The 27,516-nt window shown below is 36.2% G+C and overlaps 1 protein-coding gene across 4 annotated transcripts in view; it reads left to right on the top strand.

The window, feature by feature from the left end:
• The first annotated feature begins 338 nt into the window (after positions 1-338).
• TDRD3 (tudor domain containing 3) overlaps positions 339-27,516 on the top strand; it is a 122,285-nt gene continuing 95,107 nt past the window's right edge. For 2 of the 4 annotated variants that reach the window (XM_026077784.1, XM_026077783.1), the window contains exons 1-2: positions 16,494-16,573; positions 18,583-18,733. Coding sequence is in view for 1 of the 4 variants with exons in the window: in XM_026077782.1 (XP_025933567.1) it covers positions 16,533-16,573 (41 nt within the window). In the remaining 3 variants the exon portion in view is untranslated. Of the gene's footprint in view, positions 363-16,493; positions 16,574-18,582; positions 18,734-27,516 lie in introns of those variants that run through there. The other 2 variants (XM_026077786.1, XM_026077782.1) reach the window with 2 other exon arrangements.

The following is a 27,516-nucleotide window of genomic DNA, read 5'->3' as shown; positions in this document are numbered from 1 at the left end:
GCCGCCGGGCTGCGCTAGGCCGCGCCGCGGCCTCCCGCCATGCCGGCGGGCCGGGCCTGGGTAGCGGTGGGTGTGTGTGTGGGGGGGAAGGTCCGGATATTTATTCATTCATTTGCTTATTTATTTTTATTTTTTTTGGTAAGCGTGTGCTCGTTTTCAGGAAGCAACAGCGAGAAAGAGGCAGGGTGACATGATCCCCCTGCTCGGGCCCTGTGCGGTGGCGGCGCAGCTCTGGTGTCTTTTCTAATCGTGCCACCCTAGTTGGGCCCTTGCAGTGAAGAAGATAAGATAGAGGAAGTGGCGCCAGAGCAGGTTAAATGGGCACTTGGGGCTTGGATCTGGATACTCCTCTTCTCTAGCTTGTGCGTATCGTTGGGCACCTTCTCCCTTTTGGAAGGGGGCACTCGAATGGGTTGTTCTTCTCAAACATCCACTGCAAGCTGTGCATGCTATTTGCTAGCCTATAGGTGTGCTGGCTTGTTGACTAGACCTTGATGATTTATTGATCAGTATAATTCCCTTACTGGTCAACAGTTTGCCTCTTCTCCTCAACAACTTGCAGTTCTTTCCCCCAAGTGAAAGCTCATTGCTAAGTACCACGCCACAAAACAGTTTATTTTGGCTGTGTTTGAGAAAACCGCTTATATTGTGAGAAGTGTCATTATTTCTGGTGGTGGTTGGAGATAGTTTTCTTTCCATGCTTTTAGTTTAGCTTAGTGGTTTTACTTGATTGTGCTTTCTCACTTATGGCTAACATAAAAGATTAAACCAAGGATCATATTTTAATTGTTGCTTTTATGGTAATACACTTGATATGACTTCTTTTAAGTTTGGATTAAAACAAAGCATATGGAGGAGCTTTTGTAAATATGCTAATCTGTTACCTTCCTGCTATTACATATTTGGTTTAGCTAGTTTTCACAGTATAGCTTTGTGATAATACTAATCAATATGAGAAAATTAGTGTCTTTAGGTCTGTTTCTTGGGTAAGTGTGTCATACATTTCAAAAATATTGTTTCTTTAAGGGTGTGTAAAGTTCAATATAGTCCTGTGATTACTGGCTATTGGGGGATTGAAACAATCTTAATTAGTTACTTATGTTAATTTTCATAACATAAGCTTATTCTGTTTTCCCATACTCTTTGCTCTCCAGAAAGGAGAAGGCTTTCCATAAAAGTAACTTAATAATTTATGCTTTTTGTGTTTTCTGTTACATATTCAAAACTTTATCACACAACTTTTAAATTATTAGATGTTTTACTACTTGGTCAATTTAATGAATGCCATTGTTAAACAGCTTTTAGGTACTACAAATACAAGGCACATCTGAATTGGTCTGTGTTATTCTGCACTGTTTGTCTTTCTCCTTCGGGGCGTATATTGTTGATGACTATTAATCACTCATTATTCTTACAAAGTTGCAGGGAAGGGTGTGAACCAAAACCACAGTGACTGAAAGATGATCAGGCAAGTAGTGGGCTGATTATCAGGTGCACTGGAAGTATGCCTTGACTTAGTTGCATTGGGAAGGGTAGCACAAAGGAAAAGGAAATGAACACCTGTACTTCTGAGGAAGGTGAGGTGGAGTGAGAAAAAGAAATAATGCATCAGAAATATTCTTTAGATAAGTGTTCAGGTACTTTAAAATAATGACCTCGACATCTGTGCTTTTAACTGTTTTGCCTTTGCTGTTATGCTTGTGACTTTAGGATCTGCTACTAGTAATAAGAGGACACCAAAGTCCTTTAACACACATGCAAGTAAGCCTTCAGTTGTGTTATTTAATGTGTGTTTCTGATCTATGCTTGCAGTTAAATCATGTTCAATACCAATTTCTTTCCATTGTTGGTGTCTTCTCATGTCAAATGGTATGTTTCTTAGTGCAAAAATTGAAGCTGAGTTTATATGTTAAAGTCTGTCCCCACAGAAACAACTGAAGAACCAGAACAAATTAAGAAACTATTGTTCCATAGTTGCAAATCTGCTAGCTTGTGAGATACTGCCTATTTAATTCAATTACCATAACTTTTTTAGATCTTTAAAGATAAGTTACTATAAACACTTGTCTATGTGAATTTTTGCAATTAATTTTTGTTATGTCTCTGAATATACAGTAAAGTTTTTTTCCAAGTAAAGCAGTGACATAGTGTAGTTAATGCAATATAGTACACTTTTTTTCAAACAGCTATTCTTAGAGTCATTTATTATCAATTTGTCTAGAAATTTGTTTTGTTTGCTTTTTCAATTTGTTTCAGTATATCARGTATGTATTTAAAGAACTTTTCAGAGAGGAAGTTTCCCTGTGTAGTAAATTTAACAGTGACAGCTAATGCTGAGAACCTRGGTTGTTTTTTTTGGAGGGGGGTTTATTTCATGAAAATAGGTAGAAGACCCCTGTAGTTTGTGAACAGAACTGCAATTTTTCTGAAGAGGAGAAGATGTCCTTGCAGCTGTCTTAACAAGTGCACATTTTTTGAGACTAGTTCTTTTCATTATGTAATACACTGTACCTTAGATGCTGTATGTCCAAACGTGATATTGGCTCCACCTTTAGAGATTAAATGGGGGTGTGTTTGTATTTGTGGTGAAAAAATATTCTGTCTTGGAAGGGAAGTTGTGTATTAACTCTCTCTTTCTCTCTCTCTCTTTTTTTTTTTTTTTTTTAATTACCAAATATTTATGGGGAGGACGGCTGAGGGGAAGAGAGAATTCTTTTTGTATTGTTATAGTTATAGTCATGAATTTTGGAACAAATCTTCCAAAGCTGCCATTAACGTATAGACCTAAAGGGAACCTAAATTACTGAATCCAGTTTTCTACAATTCCGAGCAAGTATGTACTAGACCTGAAGTCCAAACRGACTGCAGAATGCACCCTCTTTGTGCAAACCATGAATTACAGAACATTTCTCAGTGATCTGCAACAAACTTCATTTTGTTTGTTTGTTTTTGAAAAGTCTAATAGCATTTCATAGGAGAACAAGAAGGAAATCCAGGATGTCTTCAGTGTCCTAGATCCTTGCAGAACTTGGGAGTTTATTACATGAAAATGTCTCAAAGTTTTAGAAAGCAAAAGAACAATATGCTGTGTCCTACAGCAGGGCTAGCCTGTGGTCCCACTGATCTCGGGTCTAGTGACTGGTTCATCTTTGAATGTGGGAGAGCAAGATGTGCAAGCCGCATACCTGAAGAATTTCTTGATATAACTATATAACTAAAAGTTCTTAGTATAACTAATAACTACAAGTGAGTTCCTTGTCAAGTAGTACAGATTGTTTTTCTTGCAGTATATGATGCCATAAAAATTAGTAGGCCTAAGGCAAAAAAAAAGCTATGTAATCTTGTAAAATTTTGCATGTTTTGAAGACTGTGTAGGTAATGTTCCTACTATGGCAAGTTATTACTAGAGATGAAGAAGTATCAGAACTTCATTGGTTATTTGGGAACACGAGCGTTTAGCAATGCTGGCATCAATCTAGTCTAGGTTTGATGTGTTTTGTAAATGAAAACTATATACTTTGTGTATACTAAACTATTTTAAATTGACTTCTGTGGAAGTACTTAAGTGATGTGCTGCATAATGGTTAACTTTAGATTTAAGATTAGTCTGTCCTAACTAACTTTTCTTATAGGACTGACTATGTGATGTGATCTTCAAGCTGTAAAGAAGTAATAGGTGCATGCCTAGAAATGCAGGGAAATGCCAAAGGAACTAACCTAACACCAGTTTGTAAGAATGCAGCAGGAATTTAGGAAAGTAGTGGGTTCCAGGGTCCTGCAAGATGATGCCCTTTGCTTACATGTTCCTTTGCTGGTCCTCTGAAAGTTTTTTGGTGAGCTCAGCTGAATTTCATCCCTATATATGAGACAAACCCAGCCTGGATAAARCATCTTCCCTGGACAACCCAGTGTTTCACAGGAGAAATGCATCTCTCTTTTGAGATTTATGACAGGCAGTCCTGTAATAACTTACCTATGTGGTTTATGAAATTTGGTTGCTACTGTGAAATCGCTAAGTTACAGTACAAACCCAAATGCTGCATAGTTGCATTCTTTTGTCAAGGTGTATCCCACACTGGCTGGCATGATTGGTTTGTGTTCTTGCTGGACTGTTAGAACCTTGTTTCTTTATGTTTTATATGTGTGTGTGTAGATATATGTGCACAAATATATAGCCATTTTTGCTCTGGAGGAGCTGAGAAGGTCTGATATTGCACCTTCTGTTAATTTAAATAAGCTTGAGAAACTAATACAGATTTTTTTTTTAAAGAAGTTGCTAAGTAGTAACATATTACTGGAATTGAATGGAATCTTCCCAGGATTTCAAAGAAACTAGGATATGGATATAATAGTTAAAAAGATACAGAGAAGGTAACTAAAATAGTTAAGGAGATGGAGGGGGCTGATGAGGGAGCTGTGATGGAGTAGCTGTCTGCTGGGAGATTAATGTGTTGGGAACTCCTTAAACTGCAAAAGAGAAAGCTGAAGGTGGAAAATTCAGTAAGGTTTATTTAATCTGAGGGCAGTAGGTAAGAGGACTGTTGAGCTGTTATTCCCCAAATCCTGCAACATTGTTSCTCGCTGAATTCTGCAACACTAGAAGGAGGAAGCACTTATTAAGATAGTAGTATTCCAGTTTCAAAGTGGGGAACGAAGTATTTTTACAGAGTGATGGTGAAGGTGTAGCATTTGTTGCCACATAGGTTGTGGAGGCAAATTATATTCACCAGGCTCAAAAGACATTACACTATTTTATGTGCAGTAAGCCTATAAACAGATTTTTAAAGGGAATAGAAAGTGATGCATCCTCTAATAAACCTAATCCGCTGGTTGTGAGGGTCTTGCAGGAGTATGAGAGGAGCAGACTGCAGGAAGTGACTGGGCTCTTAAGCTGTTCCTAAAGAGCTTCTCCACTGTTGAAGGCAGAACACGGGACTAGATGAACCATAAGCCTGTCCCAGTAGAGCATTTTATACATTCTTGCTAACAGTAGTGTTTTAATCTGTTATTTTAAGCTATTATTGGTTAGAGAGAAATGGAAGATAGCTAATACAGTACTGTTTTATTTTTGTGTTATCTGTAAAATTAAAGGTCAGTAAGTCAGACAGTACAGGTAAAATTGATAACTATTCTAAGAGGAGGATTATTAGTCCCTTGAATAAATATGATGGGGGAAGTGGCAAACTTCCTTGACTTTTGYGGAGTGAAATCAGTCATCATGGACCTTTTCAGAATTGTTTGAAGGGGTCAGTGACCATCTAACTAAGATATGATTGACATAGTACTCTTGAGTTTTAAAAAAAATATTTGACCATGGACCTTTTTCAAAGTTTYTTAAGCTTTCTTGATGAGGATGGAAGGTTATCCTGTGGATAGTTGGTTAAAAGATGAGAAATAAGATAAGAAACAAATGGTTGCTTCATGATGGGAAAAAAAGTTACCAGTGGATTTCTGCTGGGATCTAAGACTTTTTCATGTTGAATAATAGTCTTAAGGAATGATAGTGTTGTGGCACCATAGCAGTTTGCTGATATATTCAGTTTAGTAAAATCTAAACTGACTGTATAGTTGCAGAACAATGTTACGATACCATTGCCTAATGGTTTCAGATGGCAAACATAGTTCAGTTTTGAAGAATGCCAGATGATGTACGTGGAGGGACAATAACGCAAACCAGTATAAATAATGATGATCTCTAAGACTGATGTTACTTAGAAAAGGGCAGGGGTCGCAGAGCTGTTAGGAATTATTCAGAAAGATATAATGGCCTAACAAGTTATTTTATTCTTTATGTAAATCAATGGTGTATTAAAATCTTGAACAGTGTGCACTAATGTAATCATCTCAATACAGCATGGGTTTCATAGACAACAAAAAAGAATAGAGATATTGGATCAGAGGTATGGACATCTCTGCTGGGGAAGATGGAGGTCTTTAGTTTGGAAAACAGAAGAACAGGGGAGAGGTGATAGAGGTCTATAAAATCCATAGATCATATAGAAATGATGAATAGAAAGCAAGAATAGCTATTTTTCTTAGCACAAGAATTAGGCCACCCAGTGAATTGAATTAAACACGCTACTTGATGAAAATTTAAGTAGCTGTTCAAGCGATGTGTAATTAAATTGTGGAACTTAATTGCCACATAATATTGTGGAACAGAAAAATATAAGTGGGTTAAAATAGTAATTAGACAAAATCAGGTAGGGATAGATGCACTGAATGCTGAACTTCATGGTGTGATGCAGCTACTAGCTCTAGAATTGCTGGAAGCTAGGAATTTTTCCAAGCATTTCTCTATATATTTGCCCATTTCTTGCATTCTTTCCCCAAGTCCCCTGCTTCTAGCCACTCTTGGAGGAAGGTCACTTTATTAGAGCTAGATCAGATAAGCACATTCACCCTTTCTGTTCTTGTTTTTGTATCATAGGTATTTATCTTCATGCTGTAGTTCTGCTGAGAGAAGGATTTTCTCCTCTTGATTGGAGTGGGGGAGGAGGAGGCGGGAATCTGGAGGGAAAGGAACAGGATTTTCAGTAATGGGATAAAGAGAAAAGACAAGTAAGTGTGACAGACCCCTATGGACTCAGTCTTGGGTGTAGCTTCTATTGCCTTACTGCAGCTCAGCCTCTGGGTTTTTATTAGTTGCTGGAAGGGCCTCTCCTTCTCTTGACTTGTTATGGCAGCTCTCGGATCAATTTATGAATCTTCTTTGGGGACACAACCCTTACCTGCTGGTTTCTGTGAGTAATGTGCTAGGAAGCTGAAAGACTGGTTTAAGATGTCCTTCGTTCATAGCATTGTTACAAATATGAATGAAGAAGGTTGCTACTGTGAACTCTTTATTCAAGAAATGAATAAAAAGTATGTAGTCTACTTAAAACAATTTTCAAGCTGAAAGTTCTTTAAATTATTACAGACCTTTTCTTAATATCCACCTTTTCTTTTCATCGTATGGTGTGTCTCAGGTTGATTCTCTTCAGTGAATGCATTCTGTAGGAGCATGTAAACTTTCTGTAGCTAGTTTCCTTTTTGGAGTCCTTGGAGATTTCAGAAGTATTTAGTTTCCCTTCAAAAGGTATTTACTTAGTCTTGTAACTCATAGGCTTTGCCTTCTTTTTGAGATATAAATAGATTATGAGGCCAGGTGTTATTTACTGTATTTGACTCAATGAGGTAGTAGTTTCCTTCTTTCTGCCTCTTTTTGTCCTCATGCTTTTTGACTTTATTTTGAAAAGTGTACATTATCTCTGAGTTGAAGATACCTTTTGTAATTTTTTATATTGATTTGTCTATTGATAAACTAATTGATATCATCATCTAAATGAGGTAAATGGGTGGAGCTTGTTACACAATTGTAATTGACCACTTTGGGGCAGATTTACCTCTTCCCTCCCACGATTTTGGCTTCTAAGTGTACTGTAAAGGGAAAGTTTAAAAATGTAATCTTGATAGAGATTTGAGAGAAAGACTTGGGCAGGATGGAATAGCAGCATGCTTGAGTATTGTTTGCTTTTACCAGTAAAGCCCAAATGAACTTCCCAATGGAAGAGTGAGTTAAAGAAAATAGCGGTGTTGAAGAAGTCTACTTTTTCCAAGTTGTTAGTATCTCTTATGATGTGAACAAAAGTAAAAGCAGAGGTGGTTCAAACTAAATATCCCCAGAGATTTAAATTATTGATCAGACAACTTATTCCTTCTAGAAAGTGGAAATTTGAGGATTCTGGACTAGATGTTGGATACAGGTGAAGGAGGTCTCAGGTCTCTTTGCAGAGACTGTGCCCTCCAAAACCATGCTATGAGACTCTCGAGACATGCTTTGGCTCTGCTCAGGCACTGTATGCTTCAGACTCCCCAGATTCTGGATCCCTTGAGCAACAGGCTGAGGGGAGGGTAGTTGGAGAATTTGCAGTGAGGTACTGTTGTCATTTATATCAATAACAAACAGATGTTTGGCATTTTTTTTTTATATGTGCATATTTTACTTAAATACCACTTTACATCTTAATGTAAATAATACATATGGGAGTAGGTAGTGATACAAAGACATCCTGAAGCTTAATTTAACGGATAGAATTGCTACTAGAAATGTTAGATTTGAAAATATCTTACATGTTAGTTAATTATTTAATGGTTGCTTGTTGCGTGATGCTCATAACAGTAAAATTGAAACAAATTTAAAGACTGCTTCTCCAAACTCTTCATGTTGTTCATATTTTGAAGGGTAAGATGTTTTCTAACTGTGGGATTTTTTTTTTCTTTGGGGGGGGAGGGGTGTGTGAGTAAAAGGAGAATGTTTAATTCCATTAAAGATAATTCTAATACAGCTCACAAAATGAAGGAAAGGCTGTATGGGGGATAAATAGTATGTGAGTGTTTCTAATCACGTTTTACGTAGTTAATATAATGCATAGTCATGAAGTGTCAGACTTAAGAAAGAATGGGCAGCTCTAAATCTGACATCTAACCTTTGAGCTGGTTTGCACTCTTAAGAAAAAAAAGTTACTGGCTTAAATAATTTTTATAATACTGGTGGTAACTGAAGCATGATGGGGACTCTTACAATGGCATCATTTTGAACCCTTCTCTTGAAGAAATGTAGCACAAGTATTAGAAATGGGAGTAATGATATTAGCTGACAGCAAGAGAAGACTTATTCTGAGTTAGAAAATGGACTGCTGAAATTGCTGATTTGACAGAGAACACTGTCTGGTGAGTGTGGTCAAGACTGACTTTTTCTTTCCTGTTGTTTGTCTCATATAGTGCTCCAGATGACTATGAGTTTCTTGCGTTGTCATGTCTAAGTAAAAGCTATTGAGGGAAGCCAGAAGGGAAAAAGGCACGTGTGTTCAGACAGTTCCAAGATATTCTTAGTGCGGTGGCAGCTGTTTCTCTGGCTTGGGCTCAGGCTTAGAATTCAGTTTAAGACTGGCTGCCAACATTTTCCCAAGGAAATGTGTGTGAGAAACAGTACTGACAGCTTATAGCTCAGCAACAATTTAATGAATTTCATTACACGAAGAAAGAAAACCCTCTTTTATCATTGTGACTTTTGTATGTCATATTGCTGTGGCCTGTTACGAATTATGAAATATCAGCTCTTCTCAAAGAGCAAAGCATGCAGGAATGTTTGCCCAGTGCTTTCTGCCTGCTGGAGCTGTTACTAGCATCTGCTGTGTTACAGCAGTGCTACTTGCTAAAAGGTTATCTTGTCAAAGTTTGGAGTTAGTGAGGCTATCTTGGACGTATCTCTGAATGTTAGCTGGAAAAGTTTGACTCTTGTGTAGCTGCTATTACTCTTGGATACTAGTGGGCATGCTTATCACTAAGTTTCTCTTCTATTGACTCATATTAAAATTGTTTGCAATCTGCTGAAATTTCATTCTCTTATGTTCTTTTACTATTGTAAAAAAACCTTATGTGTTTCTCACAATATTTAAGTAATTTTATAAATGTAAATCAGGAGATATCATTAAAACATGGGCTATAAGTATGTACTATCCAGAATCCTCACCAGGTGCATTAATACATTATTTCACATTTTAGCAAAACATAATCACTTATTTAACTCTCACTCATATTGATGATGACGTGAATGGGGGAAATAACACTTTCAACAGTTAAATGATTCATCTTGRTATGTATTATTGCTTGATAGAACAGATATGCCATGATGGAAGAACATTTGCACTTCTTTCTTTTGAGTAATGTTACATAATTACCATTAGGGTCACTACAGTGAGAGCAGGGGAGATTTTCAAAGGCATCAGGGCAGTTAAGTTTCCTGGATATTCTTGGAACCTCCCCTTTTTTATTTGTTAAATTGTGATATTGTATCCAAGAAAGTTTTAAATACAAGACAGAAGTGTTTCATTCTGAATTACTGTTTAGAATGGTAACAGCAGAGAAGCGTTACTTTTTTCAACTTCATAGAATGCTTTGTGTTTTATAGTTGACAGCACTTGCAAGTGCTTAGGTTTTCATTTAACTGAGGAAGGAAAGAAGGAGCAAAAAGAGTCAAGGAAGGAGTCAATGAAGAAAAGTGGGTAATTTTCAAGGGTCCGTCTCTCACTTTATGCAGAGTAGTGATTTCTGAATGAGGCCTACCTTTTGTTGAAGTATTGAGCTGTTAGGGAATGCCAAGAAGAGCCTTATGTAAAAAATGTGATCTGTCAAGCTGCACTTTTTTGAAAATGGGATGTGTAATGAACACAGTCATCGTTCTTGGTTTTGAAAACTTATTCAGAGAACTTTTTTTTTTTTAATTCAGATGTGACATAGATAATACACGGATATACGTCTGTGTAATATACATACATAATTATTGATAGACTTGAGAGCTGCAGTTCAGCTAGTTTAATAAGCAGCTTGAAATTCTTCCTTGTGGCAAGTACTTGTCCTTTTCCTCTTTGTAACTCTTCACTTATTGACTTCTATTTGCAACTTCATATCTATTTTTGACACAAAATAATATCAAGTTTATTCTTTGTAACTATGGAAAATCAAGATAAGTGAAGGAAGTGACTGTATCCATGCATATACTTAATGTTTTACCTGATATTCAAAAGCTAAATCAGTTCGGGTTTGYTTAATAGTGAAAGTTACTCTTGAAAGTGTAGCATGAAATGATTTCAAACCAACTTGGGTCATTAAATAAAGTCAAGTTTCTTTTTTCTTTTCTTTTTTTTTTTTTAGGGCTAATGAAGTTTCTCAGTGGGAAGGTGACTTGAAACATTTGTTGCATAGATTTCAGAACTTGCTTTTGAATGGTTGGCTGTACCTGAGAAAATCTATGCAGGATGAACAAATGACAAAACAAGCACTTTGAGTGTTTTCTATTCTTGACATGTTGAGTTTTGTCAATCCACCGAGTTTTCAGCCTTGATCACATTTTTTACAGCAATTCATGGTTAATGCTCACCATGGTCTTGGAGGACTCCATTGAAAGGCAGAAAAAATACTGCATGTTTTTTGAGTTGGAAAAAATTTTCTTTGGAAAATGCTGCTAAGAGATTACCAAAGTGTGGTTTTCTATAAGTTTGGGAAAGGGGAATAAAAGGGAAGGGGAACCTTTTTTTTCAACTTTTTTTTTGTTCACTCTCTTTTCCGTTTTCTTAGGTTACATTTGAGTTCGTAACCTAATCATGTTGTCATGTGATAATAACATGAAAAATGGAAAAAGCTTAGTAGAAATTGCAATTCTAGATTATATTATGTTCTAGCTATGACTGTATTTATTCAGATGAAGTTACAGTGTTTTACAACTGCAGACTTCCTAAATGTTTTTCAGTTTCTTCTCTGGATTTACTGARTTTGTAATTTTTGTGGATGTGTTGTATGCAGAAGAATTACTATGTTCCATTGTTGTTTGATTATCAGATTTTTATTTTTTTATCTTAATTTTTATCTGCCAATAATAATTAGTAGTCACTTGGAATTAAACTTGTGCAAGACATTGATTTCCCTCCCCCCCCCCCCCCCCCCCCCAGTGCCTGACTGGAAAAAAAAATCATTTTCATTCACATAAAACATTCCTGTGATTTATTAAATAAAAGTAAAGGAATGGGATTGAAAGCTTGGATTACAGCATAATTTAAAAAACAGATGAATGAAGACTGTATGTTACTYTCCTGTTATTTATCCTTTACCTGGGTGGCTAGGATAATCTCGTGAATGTTAGAGCCCTGAATTCAAATCCTTTCTCTTCCTCGGTAACATGAGGTCACAATGCTAAAACACTAAATTGAAAATATTAATTGAACCACAGAATGTGGGAATAAAGCTTAGTAGTTAAGGAGCTTCCTGGGATACTTGTGGATTTTTATTTTATTTTATTTGTTATTTCAAAGAACGTTTTAGTAAGCCATACAAACAGAACGTTTCCTGGTGTCTTGCCACATTTCTTCTCTGTGTTTTGTTTATAGCAGCAACAATGACAAAAGCTATTTCTTCCCACTTTTATTGTTGAAGTTTCTTGTCTGTGCGTTGATCTTGCTTTGTATTAATTACAGCAACTTCCTTTCCAGTTTGTCTTTCCTACTTGTCTCTCTTCTTCCATTTGGTTGCACTGCTTTTAAAATTGTCCTTTGATTTGTCAAAGAAGTTTTTTTTTTTCCTGCATCAGATTTAAGATAGTTTAGTTTACAAGTCCAATTTTGTGTGAATGTCATTCCAGCAAAACTGTTGTAAAAGCAGTGCACATTTTCTCTTGTGCAAGCTGGTCTTTCAGTTCTTAATAATTTTGTAAAAGTATTTGCTCTAGTGAAACTTTACTGTTACAGCTACAAGCATTTTAATTAAAAATATTATTGGTGAGTAAAAGTATGCTTCTGATAGCGTGTTTTAACTGCACTTATGGATACCAAACTTTGTTCTGCAGTCATTCGGCTGACCACCTTATGTCTTACAGACCTGTGGGCATCTGTAGGTCAGTGGTTGAATAATACTGCTAGAGTGCATGTGCAGCTTATGAACTCCAACTTGGAAATACCTCTTGGAGGTCCTTTAGCTTCTTTTTGTTAAGAGATCAAATTGAAGGATACGGTAGTATTTTTCAGTTTTAAAAATATTTGGGTCTCTGTATCTGTAGCCAGTCATGTTCTTTTGGTCATTGCTAACAAGTCAACAGCTACTAATCTGCTGGCACTCCCCAGACTTTTCAAATATATCATTGAAATGCAATGTATTAGTTTTAATGTGTGTTCTTTTACATTGCATAAGTATGTATGTCTTTGCATTTTTTACTTTCAGTGATTTTTCACGAATAGACTATAAATCTAGTTTTAATGGTGTGTAAAAATGGCTGTTTTTAGCATAAGGTGGAGTAAAAAGAAACCTGCTGCTTTAGCAGAGTTGAAAATAGCTTCTCTCTATGCAGAAAAACTTGCTGTGTTGAGTTAAAATTATATAATAATAGGTGCACATGTGTTAAGCGTGGATGACCACAGCTGTAAATGAAATCATCTTCTACTTAGCATCTTCAGTTATAACGTATAATTTTTTTGTTTCAGTAATGAGTACTCATCTTTCATCCTTTGTCTTCTGAGCGGGTTGTAACTTCTTTGTTTGTTTGTTTGTTTGTTTGTTTTGATGTTTAGGAGGGATGCGAGTGGGTTGTCTCCAAAAGTTATATTTTTTTAGTTAGAGCCACTTCTGTAAGAACAGTACCCACGACAGCAGCTGTTCTGAGAGATTTGGGGGTTGGTGATATAATCCTTTTTAAAATATTTCAAATAAAACTTAAGGCATTTGCTTAGCATTTTGCTTTCTGAGTAGCAGACGTTGGAACTGTTAAGCTTCTGTTCTTTCTGAAATTAATGAATGTCTTGAAGCAGAAGTAGTCCAGGTCTTTGACACTGATATGGAAGACATGCTTTAATAACAGATTAATTATCAATTAATAATATTTCCAAGTTTCATTTTGTAGTTTTATGGTTCAGTGCTGTTTTTGTATGATGATAAAGTGAGATTTTACAGCTTGAATTGAGAAATATTAATTGTCTCCTTCATGAGTACAGCTGATAAGCTAAATTAGGTGATTAAAAATGATTAATGATAAATGATTATTATACTTGGACTACTAAAAATATACCCTTTTGACCATATTACTTATTTCAGCCTCAATAAATCAACTTTTAAGTATCATTAGTAGAAGGAATGCATAAAAAATTCCCGTGAGAAAGCATTTTGAGGCATTGCTTCTTATAAAGATGCCAGGTTTACCTTTCTTTTTAGATATTGAAAGTATTGAAGAAAAACTTAGGTTGGAAGAGGGGCCTCTGGGGAGGTCATCCTGGTCCCACCCCTTGCTTAAAATGGGGCTAAGTCCTGAGTTAGGTCAGCTTGCTTAAGGCCTTGTCCATGTGAGCTTTGAGTTTCTCCAAGGCAGCCTGCTCCAGTGCTTAACCACTTGTTGGGAAGATTTTTTCCCTTAGGTCCAATGGAATTTCCATCGTTGCAACCTGTCTCTCACGCCTCATCATTTCACTCTAAATCTCTGAGAATTGGCTCTGTCATCTCCATAACCCACCTTCAGGTGATGTGTATGTGGGAAATTAGATCCTCTTTGTGCCTGCTCTTTTTCAGGCTGAACAAACCCARCAAACCAACCAACTCTCTCAGCTTCTCCCCCTGTGACATGTGCTCCAGCCCCCCAAAACCTCTTAGTGCCCTTTTTGTAGGCCTCTTGGCCTTCAAAAGCTGGTCACAGCTTTTAGCTGCGGCTTTGTGCTGGGAGGAAGGCAATAATCGCTTCTCTTGACTTGCTGGCTGCAGTCTTGGTAATGCAGCTGAGTCGTAAGTGTTTATCACTGTATGGGCTGACTCCCTTTCAAACGGTTGTCCATCAGGAACCACAGAGCTGCCTCCTGTCTAGTCAAGTCCCGTCTGAACTGTTGCAAGCTCTGTTTTTATCTTTGCTGAACTTCATGACACTCCTGTTGGCCGAGGAACCAGTATGGTGATGCTTGTTATACACGTATATTTTTACATGCAAGCCGCCTTTCCCCCTGCCAATTAGCGCTGTCATATTTTTCCTTCCAGAAGTTGTGCATCTTTTTTAAGGTTTAGTTTACATAGGAATAAGACCTTTTAATAAAGTGGCTATGTTAGGATAAATTTGACATGTTTATGCCACTGTGAGCTATTCTGGTGTGTAGTGAGAAAGTTATTTTGTAATGTAGTATCTGATTATGGAAAATGTGATATACCAGCAGTGCATATTAAATAAATGCCCTGCTAAATAAGGTACAGATAATCTGAAATGTATTCTCACAGTGTGTATATTTGCATTTATTTTGATTCTTCAGAACAAAGTGACAGCTGAAAAGTGATTTAATTCATAGCAGAGTTTTCAAGTAAAACTAATGATGTTAGTTCATGCATCTTAAATGCTTTGTCAAGTATCTGTACAATGATATAAAAATAGTGTGAATTAGTCTAATCTTTTATTTGTATATTGTGATAAAAATACGAGAATAGACTACAGGTATTTTGATTCTTAAAATTTTGCCCTAACCCTCAAAACTTTATTTTTTACAAGCATTTCACCTAAAGCAAAATTAAACTGAAAGCTGGACCATTGGAAAAATAGTGTTTTCTTCTATCGACGGAGTCTCCTCTCTTGATGACCTTTTTTTTTTTTTAAAAACCAGTCATTTTTTCCCTCTCACTTGGGTATGAGAGTGTCTTCAAAAAGGTCTGTTTTATGTTGAGTTTAGTTTCCTAACTTTAGCACACACTTATTCAGTTAGAATTTTAATGCAGGGGTGCTCATGTTTTGCATAAGACATTAAGGAATACTTTTAATAGTTCTTTTGGCAAGTTAATTTCATTGGTAACTGAAAGGGGCAAAATGTAGTCGTATTTGATGAAAGGGCATTAGTTACTATAATATGCAAACTTTATCTTTGCATTTTATATCTTTGTTCCTAGACTTGTGAAAACTAGAAAACAGTTGCCATTACCAGTGATTTCTAAAGGATCTGAATAAAGTAATAGTGGTAGTACAAATGAAATGGAAATATTAGATCAATAAAATGTCGGTCGTGTTTTTATGTTTCTGTAGCCTAGTGTATTTTTGGAAAAGAAAGATAGTTTCCAAGGATGTTAGTTACAATTGGGGGAAAAATAAAAATAAAAGATTTTTAGCAAGATTTATAGAACTCTAGAGGGGACTATTCATTATACCCAAGGTGAAAGCATCCTGAATAGTGAAATAGAAAATTTTTAGGAAATGGGTTGCAAGTGCAAAAGAGACTGCACCAAAAGGTATGAGAAGAAATTACAGTGCAAATTTTTAACTTGAGTTGGCACCATGTGCAAAAGAATTGAGTATTGTGAGGCTGTGAGGAGTTTAATGTGATGAAGGCACACGTGTGAGATAGTGCTTCTTGAAAGCATCCCCTTTTGGCTTCACTGAATGACTTCCACATTGAGCTAGAAGCAATCCAAAGGGAAGCCTCCATGCACTATTTACTTGAAAGGAGGATGAGTGAGTTTTTCTTGTTTGTTTGTTTTCCCCTGAAGCATAATGCACAAAAATGTCTTCCTTTTGGGTTAGTATGGCATATATTTGTTGGAAAAATAATAAATATTATGTATGCTTGTTTCATATTTACAATTGAGAAATTGATTTTTTTTTTCTGAAAAGGTGTTTAAGTAGTGTAAAATTCACTTTGGAGTTGAAAAAAAACAGCTCCCAAATGGAGTTGAAAAAAAACAGCTCCCAAATGAAGTAATAGCTGTGCAATTACACTCAGTGGAGTTGTTTCTGGGTGTATAATGACTTAGTTAAGAGGAGGCATCATATGTGAGTAGGGCTTGGGTATAACAAGTGCAGTATGTAAAGGTGACAGTTATTTATTTCACTGCCATTTTGGATTTGTTACTTCTTATAGGTATAGTTTGAGTCATCTTATTTGACAGTTTGGACAGTACAGGAGTGATCATTTAAAAAGTCARTTTTGCAACATATTCCACTTGTTTTTCCACAGCAAACTTTTTTGGAAAACTGTGTCTCCATCCTTCGATGTATGGTGCTCAGTTCACTTCTCCTCAAAGGTTTTGCTTGGAGGTTAGTAGTGGTGATAAAATTAAACATATTGCACTTTAAAATTTACTTTTAAAAAAGTAATAATTTAAATGTATAATTCTGCCTGAAAGGATGCAGTTACCAATTACTACCCTTTCAAAAACTGAGAAAGTTTTTTTAGAGAGTCACTGTTATATACATTGATAACATTTGTCAAAATCAGTTTCATGCACTTCATAACTTGCTGTTGGTTGCATTAAATAGTGTAAAGAACAAAGATAAAATAATTTTACGGTTTGGACTATGAAAATGTAGCTTATTTTTAAGTTAAGCAAACTCTAAGAGACTGCTTAAACTTTTGAAATCCTGGATATCAAAATATTCTGTATACATTTGTGTAAGTGTTAAAATTTATAGCGATTTAAAATAAATATCAAATATGGACATATGTTTTGAAGAAATCATCTTTGTTTCATGTACATGTTTGTAATTACTACAAAACTACTAATCTGTAGCATTTGTGACAAAATGTGTTTGGTAAATCACATCGCTGCTTGAAACTTGTATACTGTCTCTTTTTGAGATTATCCTTTAATTTTGAACTTTTTTCTTGGAGATTTTGAACAAAAATGAGTCCAAATTGAGAAATAAAGGCTTATTTTGAAACAAAAACAAAAAAAACCACCCAAACCTCCAAGTATTTCTCAAACAAATATGCCTGTCTTATTTATTTGCAGCTTCATAGGTAGAAGACAGGAATTTTCCACTCTTAAATTCTCCATAGCATGTGTACTAATTCTTAGTACGAACCATTGCTGCAATGCCTTTTCTGGTTTGACAACTATACTTAAACTTCTGTTTTATCAAATTTACAAATTGGAGACTAATACAGAAGATGAGTGATCTCTTCATTTTATGCAGAAGTAGTGTTTTGAGCTAACTTTGTTGCAGATCCAAGAAACTTAAGCTGATCTCTTCCCCATGCCCAGCTTTCCTTGTTCCGTCTCTACAGTCGATGATCTTGCACTGTCCTTTGCTTTGAAGATCAAAGTTTCTGTCCCAATAATCTGTTTCCAAACACATCCCGTAGCTGATGTCTGTTGAGGAGTTGGAGCGTGGGGCAAGTATGCAGGGATAATTCCTCAGAATGTTCTCCTGGCTTTTAACTCCTTGTGATTCAGCAATTTTCAGCTGGATGTTTTCTTTGTATCAGATAGATTTCAAAAAAAATTTTTTTTGCATGAATCCGTGCAGTTGTTTTTTGAACCCATGTAAAATTTCAGCAGCCCCAAAATACAGAAGGAAGGTATTCCACAACTTTATTATATGTTGTGTGTAACACTCTTTTCTTAAGTTTATTGAATCTGACGCTTGCTAATTCAGACACATTGAACAACCAATGCCTTTTTATCGCCTTGATGTCACTCATGACCATATAGATCAGTTAAATCTCCTCCTCAGTCTTCTTCATAGTGAGCAATCCTGTTCTGTGTAGTTACTCCTCAAAAGGAAGGTGTTCTCTATCTTTGATCTGTGCTGTTGTCATATGAAGGAGGGCAGAGAGAAAACAGAGGGTCCTGAAAACAGGGAGAGTTTAGGAAAAGGAGGGAGAGAAAGAGAAAATGAAGACAGATGCATTGGAGATATATATTGTTCAGTTTCTGTCATTATAGAAGAGAATACAAAATGACTGAGGAAATGTGATGTGATGCAGATGTACTAATTCTGAAAAAAAAAAGGATAATTAACAGTTTATTAAGCTAAATATAGTGCACAGTAAATTACATCTGAGAGTTTCAAAATTGAAAGTGTATGGTCTTTGGTATGGTGCCCTTTAGCCCTTGAGGTATTTGTGAGTCTGGGTAGAAGAGTATAAGGGTATGAACAGTCATTTGCAGATACACGAGTTCGGGCTTAGCTTATACGTGCTTATTTGAGACTCGGTGACTGGGTGTATCTGCTCCTAGGCCATTAAACATGAAAAGTAAGAGGATTAATTTAATCATGCCATCTTTCTCTGGAGATGTTATACCTGCTTTACTTCTAAACAGATGAGCGTGATCAGTTGCTGCTTCTCGGCTGAGAGGCAGTTATTTCGGGAGATGCCTTATCTCAGTTGCTTCTTGCTTGTCTGTCTGCATCTGGAGCTCTGTTGCAGTCCTGACACCRTCATATACTGAGATACATTTTAAAGGAATGCAGGTGTGTATTTTGCACTTGACTGTTTAGCTTAATATTACTTCATAAATGTTGTGATTCATGCTTGATTTCACTGTTTCTTATTAGAATATTAGAGCATAAACTTTAAGGAACTTGCATATTAAAGGAAGTCAGTATCCCAGTTTTGAGTCCTAGCATCGTACGAATAGTTAACTTTATTGATGAAATGAAAAGCAAGCTGAAAAAAAATGTTGAGAGCTATGGAACTACGGAAGCGTAGTTTTCTTCAGACTTGTGCCCTCCAGTCTTACAACCAAACTCATTATTGTTGACTTTTTCCCTTAGAGCTTCCTGACTGCCTGCTGCAGTGCCCTCAGTGCTCTCTAATACCTGTGTACTGTCATATCTCATTTCCTTCTTGTCTTCTTTCCTACCCCATAGTATGCTGCGCTTCCTCCTCCGTCCCCATCTGGTTGGCAAGCGTCAGCATGTGTTATGGCTGGTTCGGAGCTATGTGCGTGCTTCAGTTGACCAGTTGATTGCTGCTGCTTGAAATGGATGAGAGCCAAGTTCTGTTTCCCTTTTCCACAGTGCAACTGCTAATTTGTATGTCTTGCTTCTACCCAGCTGCCAATTTCTGTGAAACTTAAGGGACCTGAGTGTCTTTGAGACCTCTGGTTCTCTGTCAAATTTGGCTGAAATTGGCCTGTGTAATTAGAATGGATTGATATGACAGGGCTGCTGGACAGACTGCGTGAATATGTAATTGTTTTCTAAGGGTAATTGAATTCAGCTATTTTTTAAAAACTTTTGGATTTGTTCACTAAAACAAAAAACAAAGAAACTAAATTTGATGTGAAATGTTTTATTTGACCCCAAGCAAAATGTTTGCTTTCTTCAAAGCCCTTAAAAGGAAGAAGGAGCAATTTGGCAAAAGTGTCTGTTTCCACTTACAGTCATTAGTTCAGGGGCTAGAGTATTTCTGTATAGGTGAAATAGGTGCAGTTCTGGCCATAGGGATTTGAATCATATATTCTGCCTCCTGGTAGACTGCTTTGTCTACTAATCTGTAATATATACTATGATCTTTCTTCTTTTATGCTATTCCACTTTTTATAAATAGTCAAATTTCTTTAGAGTTGTCACTGCATCCCAAGCATATCACCTCTTAGGCTTAGTGAGTCACTCTCATTCTTTCCTTTGTCACTGTATTTTAACAAGTGGAGCAACTTCAACTGGAGGAATAGACAAAGGCTCAGTTACCTGGCTAGGAAATTGTGGAAAGATGCTAATGTTCATGAAGTGTTTTGATTTGAATTCTAATTTTTGTGCACCATGTTATTTATTGTGCAATTATCTACTGCATTTATTCGTCACTGCGAAAATGTGCAGCTGCAGCAGGGTGTTTCTAATCCTCCATTCATGATTTTAGAGGCAGAAACCAGGCTTGTTATTCAAGGCAGGTTGAAAGCGACCGTTTCCTGAGAGGCTTGTGAGGTAGGTATGATTTCAACAGCTGCAGAAAGGATTTTATCAGAATTCATCCAAATAAAAATGACTAAAATGACTAAAAAGACTCCTCTTACTRTTTAGTTTATAGGGTTCTAACTGTTACTGGCAGATAATTATTCTCCAAAGTGCAAGAGAATAATTTTTGAAGAAGATCCTCTTTTTGATAATGAGATGTAGAAAACAAGTTTCAGTGCAGCTCATGCTCATTGGAGCAGTGCCTTCAAAGTAAGGAAAATCATGTTGCTGAAGTTTGCATCGCAAATTCTACCTTTTCCCAGACTTTATGATGAGACAGCAAGACCTGTCCTAACTCAGTCATGTAGTTCTGTTCTTCTTGGGAAYCAGAAAGCAGAAGTTAAGAACTTAACTACTCTATTTATCCTGATCCATTAAATTTTCTCTCTGTCACCTCCTGTCTTAAACGGCAGAGATCAAGAGCAGTTGTGTACAAAGCTGTTTATCTTGTAGCACGTCAGATGGAAGTAGCTTGGAATTTAACTGTCCTTAAAACCTGAAAGGAAAGCAGAATCTGAATTAGATGGGCAGGAGTGGAATATTCATAAAGAAAGGTGGAATTACAATTAATTTTAAGTGTCAGTTGATTTGTAGTAGACTAAATAGGCAGCAAGAACCATCAGGCTTCTAACATAACAGCATGTTCCAACCTTTAAAAACATTAACTCCAGTCAAATGGCTATCAAGCAAGAGGACTCAGAATTACTGTTGTTTGGGCTTTTAGCTTTTTAGGCTCTAGAAGCATCTCTCCACTGCAAACTTCCATCTCTCTGTTGTTCTTGATAACACAGGAATAGTGTTTCCTAATGTTTTCAACTTGTATGGACACTAATTTTCAGATGACAAGCCTATTATGTTGGATACCTGTAATATAAATGTTCCATGTGTATAAATGTTTTATTATCAGTGTGAGAATTATTATGAAAAAAACAACAAGGTATCTGACAAAATGGCTGTGATATTACTTAGCTGGCTACTACAGTGAAGAAAAGGACTTGTTTCTCTATTCTTCTTTCTGGACATACTCTCTGATTACTATTGAAAGAACATTAGTCTACAAAATAGGTGAATGGCCTCACTTGAAGTGTTATCAAAAAAAAAAAGTTAGCCAAGTTTACTTTTTTGGCCAACTTCTCCTAGCTTTGTTATTCATCCATATATTTGACTCCCTTTTTTGTCTTGGTCCTTTACATTTCTTTGTACTGAAGCCATATGGGCAGTTTAAAGAGATACTTTTATTTATTTGTTTGTTTGTTTATTTAGTTGGTTGAGGGATAGCCACAGTGTGTAAATGTTACTAATGACTTACTGGATCTGGACACCTCAGATGTTAGTCTCTCTCCTCCCCCTCCCCGCTTCCTTTTCTCTGTGGTTCACTCACAAATTACCTGAATCCCACCCACTCCATCTGACCTAACTGGTAAATCTAGATGGAGCTGTGAATGTACTTGTATTTTATATTATATACATTTTGGTTATACATTGTCATGTTAGCTCTGGAAGATAGAATTGGAGCTCAGTTAATTCAGACCAATTGCAATTTTCACTCTTAATAAAGCGTCATGTTGGTTAATTTCACTCATATCAAGAAGAGTTTTTGTTGTGTGTGTTACTATACAGCTAATTTGTAAGGCAAGATTCACACTGAAGTTTTGTGACTGCAGTTGTTAGCACAGAGATCTGGGATTATATCATATATATCCAGCAATCAAACTTATTTGAAGCAAATATAGGTGTATGATTACACATGCAAAATTAACCAAAACACATGGTAAAGAATTTGTGCTGCCTGTAGGAAAGCAGGATGATGCCTGGTTCAGGGGAGAGCCTGTGAATAAAAAGGGAGTTCTGTGAACAAATCTGGATGGACAAAGTAAGTTTGTGAGATCGGTATGTTGAGTTATATGGCTATTTGACCAGCCTTAAGAACCTGAAAGCCAAATTTCCTGTTGTCAAATGTTTAGCTCCCCTTAACTTCTCAATGGCAAATAACTTAATAGCCTTACTAAGTACAGAAAGTGACTGTTGATCTTGCAGTCTCTCTGAAGAGATGGGGGAAGTCATGTTTGGAGAGGAATATGAGAATTGCCTCATGAATAACTTATTTTTTTTTTAATTCTATGGAGGCAAAGTTGGTGGAAACTTAAAGAAACCTATAAAGACAAAAGAAATAGTTGAGTGTAAGGTTGAGCAGTAAGGGATTCTGTCCTTACCCACAGTCTGAGCATACACAAAGACAGAATCCCATACTGTGTTGCTTAGGTAGACATTTACAGCTTGTCAGTGGGATACAAAGCGGGGGAAAAGGGAAATGCTTTAGGTTTAGTCTTCTAGTAAATTAAATCAAAAGTGTTTTCCTGTGCCCAGTGTGAATTAAAGAGCCCTGCTATATAGAAAATACTTTTGAGCCTTTTAAGGTCCTGAGGAACCTTTGTAACATATATTTGACATCATGAAATTAATAAAATATATGTTGTCAGAATAAAAAATGGCAAGCCAGATACAAATTGCTTTGCCTGCTACTTATGAAAGTACTGTTTCCCTGCTTCCCCCTAAATATTACTTAGTCTGCCTGTAACACGTTGCTGACAGTCTTCTGGTGATTTTTGGACAGTGATTGAGAGGAGACAGGTTGCTTTGCATGAAATGCAGAAAGCTGAGAAGTGAAGGGGTGAACATTCATTCAGTCGTGATAGAAGCAGAGGTTTGAGGAAAGCTAGAATCAGATTTTTCCGAAGTGCGGAGCCCGCAACTATGCAATGCAAAGTTCTAAATTCACATGAAAATACTGATTGCTAAGAGAAAAAACGGTGCAGTTGTTTCAAGCTGGCATTCAAAATTAATGTTTGTCTTTTTGACACTTTTAGCCAAAATCTAGCTGTGCTTAATTCCTTATTTTGGAAGGGAGGTAATGTCATCCCACCTTAGAGAAGCACTTGAAGGCAGATTTAATTATTTCCTAGTGGATTGGATTCTCCAATCACAATATCCTAACTGAAAAAAAAAATAAAAGAACTTAAGAGGGAGCTAATAATTTAGTATGGACTTTAAATAGTGGTTTTTGAAAATAAAAGTGGCTGCATATTATGATATTGCCTGTGTCCTAAGTGAAGTAAGGGGTGCTGTGGTAATGTTATCATTTCATGAAAGACTAAACCTTAAATACATACAGATAAGTTGTTTATGAAATCTCCATTTGACCTTAATGTTTGTACTTTCTAATGCTTTTGGTGTTGCCTTTGAAACCTCAGTGTGTATTTAAAACACTTTTATGTGCAGTAATAGATACTTTTGAAATTGAACTGTAGATTTTCAATATATCCATTTGGATAAGTAAATGAGAGCATTATTTTTCTATTCCAGAATTTTGTATGTCTACATGTTAAAGTACGGTTATAAAATTGATGAGAAAACAATGAGAGGCAGTGCAAGACAGGAGAATTATTTATTTTTATGGTGCTCATCTGACGAAGAAGAATGGAGACTGTAAGACTGCATTATTGCTACTGTTAACTGGCTGTATACTGTTTGCTGCAAATTAGAGTTACACAGAGTAGGAACTTATGTTGGCATTTCTTCAGTGAAAAAATAGCAATTTTTACTGAAAACACCTGAATTAGCAGATTTTTGGAGGTATTCCAATTATGTGCATTTTTCAGTGGCCATAGTTTTCTTTCTTTGATGTCAAGGCAGTCATTTAGTAGTCTCATCTGTTTGAGGAGGGTTAAAAATTGTTTGCTTGTTTTGTTTTGTTTCTGGTAAAATTGCCCTGGTAGCAGTATATAAGCAGAAAACCCCAATCTGATGTAGGAATATTAAGGATAGGTGATGCAGGAAATTAAACAAGATACCTAATTTGTGATTGTTACTAGGACATATAACTCATCAGTAGAAGTTTTTGTGTGGATTGGGTCTTTATGCCACCATGCTTTGCACTGAAACTTTCACAGTTGCTCTCTTAGAAATGCTGTAGTACCAAACACAGGACTGAACTTGCAGTGCTGTCTTGTTGTTACAAATTTAGTCATGGTAATCATTTCAGGAGGAATAATATAAGAATAATAAGAGCTGCACTGTCAAGTAAAGATTTGATATACTTGGTATAGATTATATAGGGAGGGGGTCAGTATAGTGTTGGTAGCAGAATTTGTGAGAACTTTTCTCAATTTTGCTCATAATATTTTGAAATTCCTCAATTTTTGGAGTAACTTAATTTATTGTGTGCTCTGGCAAATTTCTTAAAATAGAAAAATATGTACCTTGTGATTTGCTTCAGGTGTGTATTTCTTGCACATAGGACACACTGTCTAAAACCATAATCCTACAAATGTGCAATTAGAGTTCAGAACAGTAGTCTGATAACTAGCTGAGCCGTGAACTTTGAGGTCTGTAATGACCTGATGTTTTAGGTTGAGAATGATGGGTGAGACATTTAATGATTTCTGGCTTTACATGTATAGTTCTTYAGCTTTTTCCTTTTAACTATTTTCGAAATCAGTAGTAATAGATAATAGACATTCCAGAATGTGTGATCCCATGGTAATATTTATGGAGAAATATTTTTAGTTACCAAACTTTCTGATGGTAAAATATTCTAGTGCAAGCACTTTATGGCTATACTCATCCTGTTGGCTGTGAGAGTTGCTATACTGTGTGTGCTTGGAGATGATGATACCTATATGTAACATAATTCTGTCATCCTGGCTTAACAGCACCTCACTTCTGTGCACTTTCAGAATCTATTACAGCCATCAGTACTGTATATGTAAAAGAAACTTAACACTTAAGTAGCAATTTCCCTGGTATCATCCAGATAAATCTATGCATTTTTTTTGTGAGCCAACAAGTTCAGTTATCAAACTGGAGAACAGTCAAATAATTCATTACTTTTTTTTTTAGGTATGTCCACTATAAGACTGTCTGTGGACCAGCTGTTCTCCCTCTTAGAGACAGAATAGGAAGCAAAAGTGTAGTTCCTTCTACTACAAGAACTTCTTCTTTGGTATGCAGGAAACTTTAGGTGTTTTCTTGGGTTGATATTTTATATATATATATGTGTGTGTGTGTGTTTATATGTATATGTGTGTGTGTATGTATATATATATGTAAATATATATATGTAAAAATTGCTATTTCTGAGATCATTTCTTTTTTTCTTAGTATTAAGATTCTGCCTAGTTTGTGGAGTTTATATCTCATACTCTGACATACTGCAAGGCTGTCTTGCAGTTGTCCTCAAATATTAGGTAAGTCTTAGCCTATGCTTCAGAAAGTGTAGCTCTTTTTCTGATGCCTTTTGTCAAGAACGTGTAGCTGAAGAGTTATGCTCCAACAGTAGACAGAAAGTTTGATTCTTCTGTCCAGATTTAGTTGTCTAAAAAATTAGATGCCTCTGTTGAGCTAGTTACTCTAAGACTCCATTAAATTTACAGAAATAATTGCCTCCTAAAGGCCATTCATCTCTTTCTAAGCTAGGTGTCCAAGATAAGAAAGATAAATTGCTCTGTTGACTACAAATAGAGCAAAGAGTGACTAGTTCAAACTTGCATACCTAGCTTAGCCTCTGCTGTTAGGGTCACTGAATCTTATCAGAACTGTTCAGATGGCACTAGTTAAGTTGCGGGTTGCTGCTTCCTGTTTCTGGCAGTGGATTTATTTATTTATTTATTTATTAAGTGTAAGTCAGCCCTTATTGTATGCTTTTGAGGCTCTTGAGGTTTGGATGAGATACTGCTATTTGCTTCACCTTTCGATTCTGGAGGTCCAGTTCAGTGGGCCAGTGGCAAGTTCATAAAATCTTCCTTTTTACCAGAGCCATTTTTTTAAGGAGTTTTTGTTTTTATGGGTTGTTTAGACCATAGCAAAGATGAATATATATTAACAAGTGTTTTCTTTTACTTTCTTTCTTTCCTTTTTTTTTTTGATCATGGCAGACAATATTAATTGTTTCTGCTTTTTAATTATGTTTTTAATTCTAGCAACAGATGTAATAAATCACTGTATATAAAATAAATGTGCTTTTTCTTGTGCCTTTTCCTTGGAGGACATGGAAGAAGATAACAGAGGAAAGAGTGTGCTTATGTGTGTGATCTCTGCAATATTTCTAAATATGAGGTGTAATAACTTGCTTCGCATGCTTAGTTGCTGATTAAAACACTACAAATTTTGTTCATCAAAATATTCATTTTCTGCGTCTGAGTGCATCCTAATCTTTTATTCGTTGTTCCCTTCAGTGTCTTGTGAGGTAGCAAAATAATTTATCCATACTTCATAGATGACAGTTGTGATAGAGGCTTTGCTTTTCCACTGTAACCAAAGAGGGCAGTGTGCCCATGTGAGGTAAGTGCCAAGTTGTTTGGACTCGAGGGCTCAGCAATTTTACCAAAACATGTGGGTTACTAGTGCCAGGTGAGATGCCCAAGGCTATCTAGACGTAAGGGCTGGTAGGTATAGCACAGAATTTATAAGCATCTGCTGTGCATCCAAACTGTAGATYTGGTGGGATCTCAAATGGTATTAGATACCTATGTGTAAGGAGTTGGGTCTAGCCACTACTCAATATGTACAACTATGGAGAAGTCTTTAAGCTGACTATGTTAACTGACCTTTTACTGACAYACCGTGATTTTTGACATATTCTTGTTGAACACCTTTGAATACCCTGATTTCTGGGGCCGGGAGGGAGGAAAAAATGTAATCTGAACTGAAAATTTTACATGTTTTCTTCATTGATTAATTCTTGGGAATGAATTTCTTTTTAAAGTAGGAAACTGAAAACTGAAGCTTATAGAAGAAAAAAACCCAGTTTTTCTGCAAACATAGACTGTTCTGATTTGTAGAAACCATGCAAGGTATCATTCTGTTAAAATTCTTGTGTATTATGATTTGAGAAAGTAGGACAACTTGGTGCCAAATTTTTAGTAGCTCACTGTGCTGTGAGGTGTCATGAGTACACTGTTAATATTATAGCCGGTATGTAGAAATATTCAACTGTAAATGAAGTAAGTACTTGTGTTGCAGTTCATTTTCACAGTTTGGATTTTGATATTTTTAGTGTCTCCCCCATAGTTTAAGACTAAGCTAAATGTGAAAGTTTGATTTCTTAACAACACTGGCATAACTGAAATGGTAAACCTTCTGGATATAGTTATATTGACAAAATTTGTAGAGGAGTGTATGCTGTGGGTGTGACTACCTCAGGATTGCTAACAAAAATGGAAATGATGCTACAAAACTTCAGCAAGGCTTTTGACACTGTCTCCCATAACATCCCCATAGACAAGCTCAGGAAGTGTGGG

Source organism: Apteryx rowi, unplaced genomic scaffold, assembly GCF_003343035.1.
Source record: "Apteryx rowi isolate R43461 unplaced genomic scaffold, aptRow1 scaffold_461, whole genome shotgun sequence".
Taxonomy (NCBI): domain Eukaryota; kingdom Metazoa; phylum Chordata; class Aves; order Apterygiformes; family Apterygidae; genus Apteryx; species Apteryx rowi.
This window is presented reverse-complemented; position numbering and strand designations above follow the sequence as displayed.